At 43.2% G+C, this 12195-nt stretch overlaps 1 protein-coding gene across 1 annotated transcript; it reads right to left on the bottom strand.

Moving 5' to 3' along the window:
* On the bottom strand, nt 1-8023 carry eef1e1 (eukaryotic translation elongation factor 1 epsilon 1). The gene is made up of 4 exons (XM_029755627.1): nt 7894-8023; nt 7060-7257; nt 2496-2591; nt 1-1738 (listed from the first exon to the last, which is right to left on the bottom strand). The coding sequence occupies exons 1-4, from the start codon at nt 7975-7977 to the stop codon at nt 1595-1597; spliced, it is 522 nt and encodes a 173-aa protein (XP_029611487.1). The 5' UTR covers nt 7978-8023; the 3' UTR covers nt 1-1594.
* Between the last annotated feature and the right edge of the window lie 4172 nt (nt 8024-12195).

Raw genomic sequence — 12195 nt, 5'->3', positions numbered from 1 at the left:
TTCTTTGTTTCCCTTTGATTTTTATTGGCACAGGACAACCTTCTGTAGACTTAAATAACACAAAAATATAGCATTAAAGCAGCAGCCGTCATAAGGAAGAACATGCCAGAAAACTAGGAGGGCCAAGAAGGGTTTATGACAAAACACAGGCTGGATGAAAGTGTAACAATGTAAACCAGTTAACAGCTTGACACACCAGATAAAGTTTTCACAATTAAGACAAAGATTACCCAACTATTTTGTTGTGCAAACACAGCGGTTTCAATATATATTAGCTGTGATTCCTACCCCTGACAGAGCTAATGGCTAAATCCAGTCAGCTGTGTGAGTGGTGCGAGTGTGTATTATCGCTCGGATGTTTTCGTAAAATGATTTCCTACCCCCTGGGCCCCTCTCCCCATGGGTAAGAGGGTGAAATGACACACAATGCGTGGCTGTCACCCAGGGCTCTGGCATTGGACAGAGGCACGCTGTGGCCTCTATGGCAGCTGGTAGTCTGCCCTCTGCCCTTCAGCATCAACACACAGATTGATTCGAGTGACTCTGATCTGAACTAGAGGCTGCTGCCGACGCTGCTGGTGGAACAGCAGCTTGAGAAACTAAGACCGAAGAATAAATTCATGAGGACGGAAAGTTGATAATGGACCTGGGATCTGTGGTGGATGATTATTACATAGTTGAACACAGTTGGGCAGACTGGAACTATTCTGTGTAAGTAACATGTTGAGACATTGAAATTGCAAAAGAGGGACTTCTTTAAAGCGACATTGCAAACTATTAACTCACTTGTACTTTTTAATAATAATTTTTCACAATCAAGGCTCAGGTTAAAGGGATAGTTCACCCAAATTACAAAATGACATTGGTTTCCTTAACCTGTAAGCAGTCTATTGACAAGGTATTACAGTAATCCATGCATTGTTTTAGTTTCCCTGGCACTGTTTCCACATGCTAACATTTCAGCATTTGGGCACAAATCTCAATCAAGTCAAGGGACTGATATTAGCGTATTTAGCGCATCATGTCCAAATCATCCAAAGTATCTAAAATTGTTTGTGCAGCTCAACAAAATCATAGATGATTTGAACAAAAAATGCTAATATCGGTCCCATGACTTGAATGGGATTTGTGCCACAAACGCTAAAACATTAGCATGTGTTAACAGTGCATGGGAAACTAAACTATTGATTGCTGTAATACCTTGTCCATAGACTGCTTACAGGGTAAGGAAACCAATGTCATTTTGTACTTTGGGTGAACTATCCCTTTAAGTGAAAAGACAAGAATTGCTGACATGTATCAGCAAACCCTACTGCCATTCACCAGCCAGAATGCTTTCAGGGAGCCAGTTTCAGATAGCATCACTAGAATATCCCTACACCTTGACACTGACAGCATCTGCAGTCATAAAAAAAACAGTCAGACTCCCAACAACAACAACAACAAAAAGACACCGAACGTCTCGAAGGCGAGGGAGGGGCCGTACTGTTGGGTAGGTGGGAAGGATGAGATGTCAGCACCTCCCTGTTTAGCCCTCAAGTCTGCCCGGGGCCATCCTGGCAGCCAGCAGTGCTCCCTGACGGGACAGGACACCTCAGTGGTGGCCGCTGGTGTAGACTCTGTTCCTCAGGACCACCACGGGGGGCAGGTGGTGCCGGACGCCGGGGTAGTGCTGGACGTGATCGAACCACCTCGTCATGTTCATGTACTTCTCCTTCTCCTGGACGGCCAGGTCCACCTGGGACAGAGAGGTGGGACATTCATTTTTACCACTGATGATCCATACTATACAAATCTGACATTGTTTAAACGTTGAGAATGACACTACCGTCACATTATAAATGTCTAGCAATGTTATGAATCTCCATTTATATTTAGAAAATGCATCTTTCTGGCTATAATTAGCTAGTACCCAAACTAATGAAGCAACTCTGCTTTTAACTTAATTCACATTTCTTTCCCCACAAAACAAGTGTAATTGCTAGATGAAGAGAATAACACCAAAATAATGTGAACATATTAGACAATCCTGTTTCATGTTCGTTGTGAGGCTGCCAAAGCATGGTCTAAGATAGCTATACTGCACCTGAAACAGAGTCTAAAATCATACCAGTTATGTTCGGTAGCTATGATAGTCCTCCCCCTGAACTGGGCTGCTGACTGACCTCAGGACAGAGGCTAACCGCTGTGATAAAAAACTAAACTGACTCCCTTGTGGCTGGTGGCAACGATCCATCTCCGCCACAACCGCTGACATTTCTCAACATATGATCCCCTGTTTCTCTCTGTCAGCCTCCAGGGGCCAACAAACTTCTTCCTTGGCCTGGGCTAAAGACATCAATTTGCGCCTCATCTTTTCTGCTTGTGTCAAGTTTCCTCTCTCATGCCCTTTAACCATATGACTCTTTTAATTGTGAGCTCCGTTTGACAAACCGCCTTTTAAATTCAACTCTGATTGAAGTCGGCTCTGTTTGGTTATTGAACGCTAGACTTACGATGACGTGATGAATTCCGTAGTACATGAGTGTGTCGGCGAGGGTGAACTGATTTCCTGCCAGGTAAACCTTGTCTTCTAGATAACTGTTGAGGTCCTGCATGAGGGAAAAAATGTAAGTAAATTACTTTCGGTGGATCATTAAGTTAATTAGAATTGCATATTTTACAGATTTTCACAGATCATTTGGAAAGTATTTAGACCCCTTCCCTTTTTCCACATTTTTCCCCTCATCAATCTACACACATAATGACAAAGTGAAAACAGGTTTTTATACATTTTTGCAAATGTATAAAATATAAAAAAACAAATACCTTATTCACAAAAGTATTTGAAATTGAGCTTAGGTGCATCCTGTTTCCATTGATCATCCTTGAGGTGTTTCTACAACTTGATTGGAGTCCACCTGTGGTAAATTCAATTGATTGGACATGATTTGGACAGGCACACACCTGTCTATATAAGGTCCCACAGTTGACAGTGCATGTCAGAGCAAAAACCTAGCCATGAGGTCGAAGGAATTGTCCGTAGAGCTCCGAGACAGGATTGTGTCGAGGCACAGATCTGGGGAAGGGTACAAAAACATTTCTGCAGCATTGAAGGTCTCCAAGAACACAGCGGCCTCCATCATTTTTAATATAGAAGCAGTTTTGAAACACCAAGACTCTTCTTAGAGCTGGCTGCCCGGCCAAACTGAGCGATCGGGGGAGATGGACCTTGGTCAGGGAGGTGACCAAGAACCTGATGGTCACTCTGACAGAGCTCCAGAGTTCCTCTGTGGAGATGGGAGAACCTTCCAGAAGGACAACCATCTCCGCAGCACTCCACCAATCAGGTATTTAAGGTAGAGTGGTCAGATGGAAGCCACTCCTCAGTAAAAGGCATATGACAGCCCACTTTGCCAAAAGGCACCTAAAGACTCTCAGACCATGAGAAACAAGATTCTCTGATCTGATGAAAACAAGATTGAACTCTTTGGCCTGAATGCCAGGCGTCACATCTGGAGGAAACCTGGCAACATCCCTACAGTGAAGCATTGTGGTGGCAGCGTCATGCTGTGGGGATGTTTTTCAGGGGCAGGGACTGGGAGACTAGTCAGGATCGAGGGAAAGATGAACAGAGCAAAGTACAGAGAGATCCTTGATGAAAACCTGCTCCAGAGAGCTCATGACCTCAGACTGGGGTGAAGGTTCACCTTCCAACAGGACAATGACCCTAAGCACACAGCCAAGACAACACAGGAGTGGCTTCGGGATAAGTCTCTGAATGTCCTTGAGTGGCCCAGCCAGAGTCCGGACTTGAACCCAATCGAACTCTCCCCATCCAACCTGGCTGAGCTTGAGAGGATCTGCAGCGAAGAATGGGTGAAACTCCCCAAATATAGGTGTGCCAAGCTTCTAGTGTCAAACCCAAGAAGACTCAAGGCTGTAAGGTGCTTCAACAAAGTACTGAGCAAAGGGTCTAAATATGTAAATGTGATTTCATTTTTTTTCTTTTATAAATGTACAAAAATCTCTAAAAACCATTTGTTGCTTTGTCATTATTGTGTATGTGTGTAGATGGATGAGGGGAAAAAACTATTTAAGTTTAGAATAAGGCTGTAACATAACAAAATGTGGAAAAAGTCTAGGGGTCTGAATACTTACCGGATGCACTGTGGAGACATACGCCTACAAACAATTGTCTTGAGGGTCACAGAATCACTCCAATGTGATTCTTGACTTTATCTAATCATTTTTTGTTTATATCATAACAACCAGATTAGACATTTGAATCAGAGAAATGTCTCATAAAAGGTGACCAAGGAAGTTCATCAACTATAGAACATTTATTATTAGAGAAAAAACATGCAGGACATTTTCCTGAAATCCCTTTAATAACCAAACTTTCAGTGATGGGGTGATAATGACATATCCACAGTTAAAGAGACCAAATATCCAAATAAAGTATTTAACAGTCAAAAGAGTTGAAAAACAAGATGGTGGCTGGTGGAGCCAACACAGGCCTGAAATCTATTTAACCTATTTATCTGGGAGTGCGTGATGTGCACTGAGTGGAGAGCGCTGTATCTGTAAGTGAATAATGCACGACCTGAGGGGGAATATGTATTTACCTGCCGTGGCATGGCATCCCCACAACTCTGGCCACTCCGGCTAGCGCAGATGCCTTACAAGTGGCCCACGCCTCTCCCGACTGACTTGGGCGCCTGCAAATCTAATGAACCTTCCACAAACTGGATGGACTAAGCACATGGGGGCTGTGAATGTGCATGCGGGGGGGGTGCATGGTTGTGCAGGTCCCAAGGGACGGAACCATCTTTAGCACTTGTACTGCACATACAGCGTCTTGCGGGCTAATGGAGTTATTGTGCAGCCGGAGTGTGCTGCCAAGCAATGCATGAAGGCAGCAGACTTCTCCGCCACAATCAGATCCCTGCCTTCCCTACAGCTATGGAAGCCCAGCCGGACAGGAGACGGCTCCCCCTCCACATGGAGTTCAGAACCTGGGTTCTGCGCCTCCACCCCCCACAACCACAGTCTCTCCAAGCCTTCTTGGACTCTGCACTCACTGGGGCTACTAGACCTCACTAGAACACCAAGGTTGTGGGTTATAGCACCATGACTATTCTACCATAGTGAAGGAAGGGCACTTTCTGGTCCCAGTGAAGAATAAGTTATTGCACAAGGTAAAACATTAGCTCCTGAGGAAAAACTTATTTTCCAAGACGTGAGGTTTTCTATATCAACGGTATGACTAAGGCCAGCCCATGAAATTGATTCCAAAGTGTAACTACTAAAATCAAATCGAATATTTTGGCTGTTTTTCTGCATAATCAACAAAAACTGTTCACATGGTAGAATTTACAAGCGCAAAAAAACAAAAAAACGGATGCTATTGTGGCCCAAATTGACCCCTTTCATTTCTGGGATTATTGGTTACGCTGTTAGAGTTCTGGCGAACCAGCAGGACAGCTGTAGCAGCCAGTGGGGGCACAGAGCCCGGCTCAAGGCTAACTTCTGTAAGTGGCACCATTACATTTTTTAAAAGGCCTGTCCACATTCACATCCTGGATCAGTAGAACTTTTCAGTAATGCCATGGCGGCATGTCACCCTGACAGTCAGTGCCGAGAGGCGCCTGTTCAGCCAACCAGTGGCTTCATATCACTTTCACGCTGTCGACAGCCACAGCGGCCCCCCCATTAAAGACTTACACTGTAAAGTGTATGCCCATCCTGTGCTCTCGTCTACTGCTTTGCCCATCTCGGCCATGTCACCGAAGGACCATATATCAGACTAGATTCATGTCCCCACGCGTTAATGACCCACAGCATGGGTTGGCGAGTTTGGCTCAGGGGCTTCTCCCAGGCCCTGCTATTCTAGACCCTCTCCGTACACAGCTCGCCAAGCCTGTCTATCCCATATGACAACAATGGTAGAAAAACAGTGGGTCCACATTTACATTGGACAATAAAACTGACTAAGATAAACAGTACCAGTCAAAAGTTTGGACACACCTACTCATTCAAGGGTTTTTCTTTATTTTTACTATTTTCTACATTGTAGAATAATAGTGAAGTTATCAAAACTTTGAAATAACACATATGGTATCATGTAGTAACCCCCCAAAAATTGTTAACAAATAAAATATATTTTAGATTATTCAAAGTAGCCACAACTTGCCTTGATGGCAGCTTTGCACATTCTTGGCATTCTCTCAAACAGCTTCACCTGGAATGCTTTTCCAACAGTCTTGAAGGAGTTCGCACATATGCTGAGCACTTGTTGGCTGCTTTTCCTTAACTCTGCGGTCCAACTCATCTCAAACCATCTTAGTTGGGTTGAGGTCGGGTGATTGTGGAGGCCAGGTCATCTGATGCAGCACTCCATCACTCTCCATCTTGGTCAAATATGAAGTGATTTATTTAGAATCCAAGGCACACTTTTATCAGCATGGCTTCCATAGCATTCTGCAGCAATACGCCATCCCATCTGGTTTGCGCTTAGTAGGACTATCATTTATCATTGTTGGATCATATGGAAAATGACCCAACACACCTCCAGGCTGTGTAAGTGCTATTTGACCAAGAAGGAGAGTGATGGAGTGCTGCATCAGATTACTTGGCCTCCACAATCACCCGACCTCAACCCAATTGAGATGGTTTGGAATGAAGGAAAAACAGCCAACAAGTGCTCAGCATATGTGGGAACTCCTTCAAGACTGTTGAAAAAGCATTCCAGGTGAAGCTGATTGAGAAAATTCCAAGAGTGTGCAAAGCTGTCATCAAGGCAAAGGGTGGCTACTTTGCAGAATCTAAAATATATTTTGATTTGTTTAACACTTTTTTGGTTACTACATAATTCCATGTGTTATTTCATAGTTTTGATGTCTTCACAATTATTCTACAATGTAGAAAATAGTCAAAAGTAAACAAAACCCTTGAATAAGTAGGTGTGTCCAAACTTTTCACTGGTAGTGTATTTTTTTTATTGACTTTCTAATTTTGGATGATTTGAAGTTATAAAATGTTGGAGAATAATCTTTACTACTGTTTCTGGGTCTCTACCTTTAGTATGGTCTTGATATCTTCTTTGTGGCATCCGTCCACTTTGGTGACTCTGTACTCCAGCCACTGCTGCACTACAGCCTTGTGTTCTGCTGACCCACCCAGCAACTCGGGCCGCTTAGCCTCCTGGACCAGGTGAGTGGCGATGGTCACCAAGCCGACCAGAGCTGGTCCATTAATACTCTGGAGGACAGGGACCTGGATGGGAGAGAATGTCAATGTGTACATTTAGTATTAGCCTGATAGGAATTATGGACACAATGTCAGTGTTTGTATTGTAGTGACTTGTCAACAAGACACAGTATTTCAGTGCTTACACATGCAGTCACGTTGACTACACCCTGTGACTTGTATGTGTTTCTAACATTGTAATGAAGGCAGTTGAGTCAGTATAGCACTGAAATGAGTTAGAGCCAGAAATCGTTGGCAACCAAAGATTGCTATCACATGGCATAAACATTCAGCAGATTCATTCAATGTTAGCTTAGCTAGCTGGCTAATAACACAGCTTAGCTCAAACATGATTATACATTTACTCTGCAACTTATGCGATAAAATTATAGCTTCGTTGTTCTTAAGTGACCTGCATTCACTAAAATAGAACTAGCTCATGCTACTATCATTATCTTGTTAGCTAGCTAGCTAACTAGTAACGTTAGCTTGCTTTTCTATGGAAAGTATAGTGGCATGCTAACATTAGCAAGCCACATGCTAGCTACCTTCGTAGCTAGCATGTGCTCACGACTCTTTTTAACCTACTGTTCATGTGGTAAGCTCTATTTTATTTAGCGCATATCGATAACTGTAACCGAAACCATTGGATGGCAAATTCACCTTCCTATCCCCCTGAGTACTGTATTTGTTAGGCTTTTTCAATCCTAAAGCCTTTTCCAGCGAGGATAGCTCTTTCAACGACATCTTTGCGAACGATGGGACAAGGGGGATGGCACAGGACTGGTCGAAATTACTCACTCCTGCCCACTAGATTTAAATCGACAACAAATTCAGCCAATGGCGACATGAAAAGTGGCTATTATTTCGTTTCATTACATTGCATCAGATCAAAGTACTTTATAGTATAGGAATACTATCTCCATGAATATTTCGTTACAGAATAATGTCTTTATTATGTAGTTAAAACGTGCTTACACATGAATGATCAAATTAAGAATGTTTATTTGTTTAATTTATATGTATACATTAAACAATTAAACATTCTCATATATATCTTAAATTCTATCTTTCTTGATTAATCCAAAAATTTTCAGCAGAGTAAAAATTGCACACACAAAAAAACCAACTGAGGCACATTAAAGAGAGGTTTTCAATTGGTGGATGGATAGCTCATGTTTACAAATCTTGGTATTTGGTTAATATAAGGCATAGTGTTAACTGAGAGGTTTTAATCAATCAATTAAACGCTTGTTTTGTATGTGCATGTATGCCTACATAAAATACTAGTCTCATTTTAATTCAGTCTGATCAATTAACCTTTTCACACCAACCCTAGTAGTACATTTTAGTAATTTAGCAGATGCTTTCATCCAGAGCAACTTACAGTAGTGAATGCATACATTTTTCTCCCGTGGGAATTGAACCCACAACCCTGGCATTGCAAGTGGCATGCTCTACTAACTGAGTCACTTCCTATGATGTCATACACACACCTGGCCCTCATAGAGTTAATAAGCTGAGTTTGACTGACATCTGACATTTCATTATGGACGAGTCATAAGGAGACTGGCTTAGATATGTTATTTTCCAGCATGACTTGGCTCCAGTTTATAAGCAGGCGAAAATGTGTGATGTAATACAATCAATGTATCAATATTCGTATGGGAATGCACATGTTAATAGTATAGGGGTGCCCTAATTTCTTTTGGGAATGCTCGGCACTATAGAGCACTCCAGTAATTCAAACCCTTCCTACAGCTCAATCTATCAACCAATGGGGAGCATACAGGAGCCTACAATTCATAGTAACATGCTCGTTTCCTCACTGCGTTGTATGAGATTTGTGGAAATTTAAATCAAAATGACAGTGAAGGTCTAGAGTTTCCACAAGTCCGGCAGCAAGTTTGCCTCCGTGTCTCCTGGTATGTCTGTCTCGCAGTGTCTCCTTGCTCTGCTGTCGTATGTCATGTCTGTTTCGATTTGTACAGTCTCCTTATGACTCGTCCATAAGGAAATGTCAGATGTCAGTCAAACTCTGCTTATTAACTCTATGAGGGCCAGGTGTGTGTATGACATCATAGGAAGTGACTGCTGCTATGAGGTGTTGCGTGCTACTACCTCCCGTCAGTCATCTTCCTGGTTGTCACATATATTTGAATATCTAGGTTGAGGTGACGTGGAGGGCAGTTACTCTAAACAGGATAAAAGAAAACTACTGCCTGTGGTAAAAACTCTACCATGGTCCGGCTTGTCACGTTACATGCATTACCATAACATGAAGTAGAATTGATCAGAGAGTTTCCTACACTGGTGAACCCCTGCAACTCTTCGCCAGGTTGTTGCTGTAAATTAGAATGTGTTCTCAGTCAATTTATGAGGTTACAGTAAAATAAGGAATGAATAAATACAGTATTCCAAAAGCCCAATATGCAGTGAGCACATGAGATGGAAGGTAGGTAGCCTAGCGGTTACAGCGTTGGGTCAGTAACTGAAAGGTTGCTAGTTTGAATCTCCGGGCTGACTTGGTGAAATATATGTTGCACTGCTCTTAAGCAAGGCGTTTGACCCTCATTGCGCCATGGTCGTTGTCAATAATAGCTGTGACTCCAGTGTCTCAGGGGGAGTGGGAGATGTTAAAAACAAATGTCCATTTCACGCCACGCACTTGTTCAGGTTATACAGTTGTACGCAAGTGAAACAGGACAAATATCAGCACCCCCTATTTGACTTGAACCTAAACCCTCATCTAGCCAAGTTGTAGCAATATGATTATAAGACCTCTTTATGATTCTAGTATGAATAGGGCCTTGGATGGAACATTCTTGTTGATGTTTATTACCTTACACACATCCATGCACACATCCTGACCTCATCACTACATGTGCACTTTATCTGCAATTGCAAACGTTATTTTTAGAACTCATTTGGAGAAAAAAGCTGTCCCAGAATGCAAATTAATTATAAGAATGAGTACACAGACTATCACAAATGATTAGATGCCACAGAACAAGGTAAGGATAATTACTGTTTTTCCCTTTTTCCTTTTTTTGTATGTTTGTTTGCGTGTTTCGGCACGTCATACACGTTTAGCCTAGTAGGGATTTCATAAAGGCATGCCTGCAGCGTTAAAGTATGCCTCCTCTACCAAATGCCTTGGAGCTGCCACATCCTGTATGTACACAGATGTGCTGAGGACAACAATCTCCAGTTGCGGAGGACGATCTATAGCCCATGGGAGTATTTCTCATGCCGATTGTGATACATAATCCAGGGTCACATTAGTAAGAGAATATATCGCGGGGTCACCCATACTGCCGTGGGGCTTCCAAGGGCATCCGCATACCCCAATTGTGATATCTCTTCCCCCGTTACACTGATTTGTCTGGCTTGGATGTAGGGCCTATGCAGAGCTGTCTCCCCTGCTACCATTCATAACCTGTAAGCTTATCGTCTGGATATTTAAATCTAGAGCTGCACGAGATGGAGGAGGATCGGTCGTGAGAAGAGACTGTCAGCACGGATTGTTGAAATTGTGTATTGGTGCTACCTTGGATTGCCAAGCTGGAACGAACATGGGCACAGACATATTGCGGCTGTGTGACAATTAGAGAAAAGCCTGTGATGGAAAGAGACAGAGACTGAAATCCTACCCCAGCATCCAGTTTCTATTTTTCCTATCTGTCTCACATTTACCCCAACACCAGAGAGAAGATGGCAAGCTTTCACAAATGATTGTGGATGAACAAACCTTGGATGTAACCTTTCTGTGTATCAGTGTAAGCTTGTTGTAATATAACATAAAGATTTTGACGTTCTATTTCCTGGGCTTTGTAGGTTCATTCCTCCGTAATGGCCATATACTCAGACTGTGACAAATGTAACACCTTTTACAACTTCTAAGAAAAGAGTTCTTTCAGTGTTCAAATGTCGGTAGTCGGTGCTGACTGCTGTCTTCTTGTTTCTCCTGCTGGCTCTAGCACTGGAAGGACTGAAGAGAGTATCAACCCCAGAGCTCTAGGCCTGCCTTGGTGTCCCAATAAGGGACTGACGTACCAACCTCCCCCCGCGCAGCAAGAACAACCCACGGCAAGAAGAAGCTGGTCCCTTCTCGTCACACACACACATGCGCACACACTCGCACACGCGCACACACACACACACACACACACACACACACACACACACACACACACACACACACACACACACACACACAGACACACACACACACACACACACACACACACACACACACACACACACACACACACACACACACACACACACACACACACACACACACACACACATTTGCATATGCGAGTTTGGGGGTGGGGTGGGGGGCTAGATGAGAGGCCGACATGGTGGAAAGATGACATTTTTGTGGCATTTCAAGTCTTTCCCTTAACATTTGTGACAGGAGATTAGCATTGGGACATGCAGGGAAGGAGTGTGAGCCTGGAGAAAGGAGAGAGCAGTAATACAGTTTCTCCGTTTCCTCGTTGCATGCCAGCCAGACGCTGTGGGACGCGCTGGGGGACACAGTACCAGCTCACAGTACCATTCCAGAGTGCTTCTCTCATCCAACAACAGTCACTTAAGACTATTCATTAAGCTCTGAATTCCCTAACCCTCAGCCCTGTCCCCTCAGAAAAATGAACCTTGGTGGAAGATTTTGATCATATAGCTTCTGATTGCCTTTATTGAAGTTGCCCATTGGCCATGCAGGTTCTCCCACCGTGATTTAGAAAAATTCCTGGTGAAAACTATTGTGGCTGTGCTCTCACTATGCCCCTGAGGATGGTAATAGAGACTCCCATGTAGAGTTGTGAAGTACACACAATAAACATGGGTTTGAAATACAGACACATATGTATGCACACACGCACATGTGTGTACAACTGACATGTGAGCAACATGGACTTAGGTTATTACACGTCTAAGACACACATATTCACACGC

The sequence above is a fragment of the Salmo trutta genome, chromosome 6 (assembly GCF_901001165.1).
Source record: "Salmo trutta chromosome 6, fSalTru1.1, whole genome shotgun sequence".
NCBI lineage: Eukaryota > Metazoa > Chordata > Actinopteri > Salmoniformes > Salmonidae > Salmo > Salmo trutta.
The sequence above is the reverse complement of the archived record's forward strand: the minus strand, read 5'-3'. Positions and strand labels throughout refer to the sequence as shown.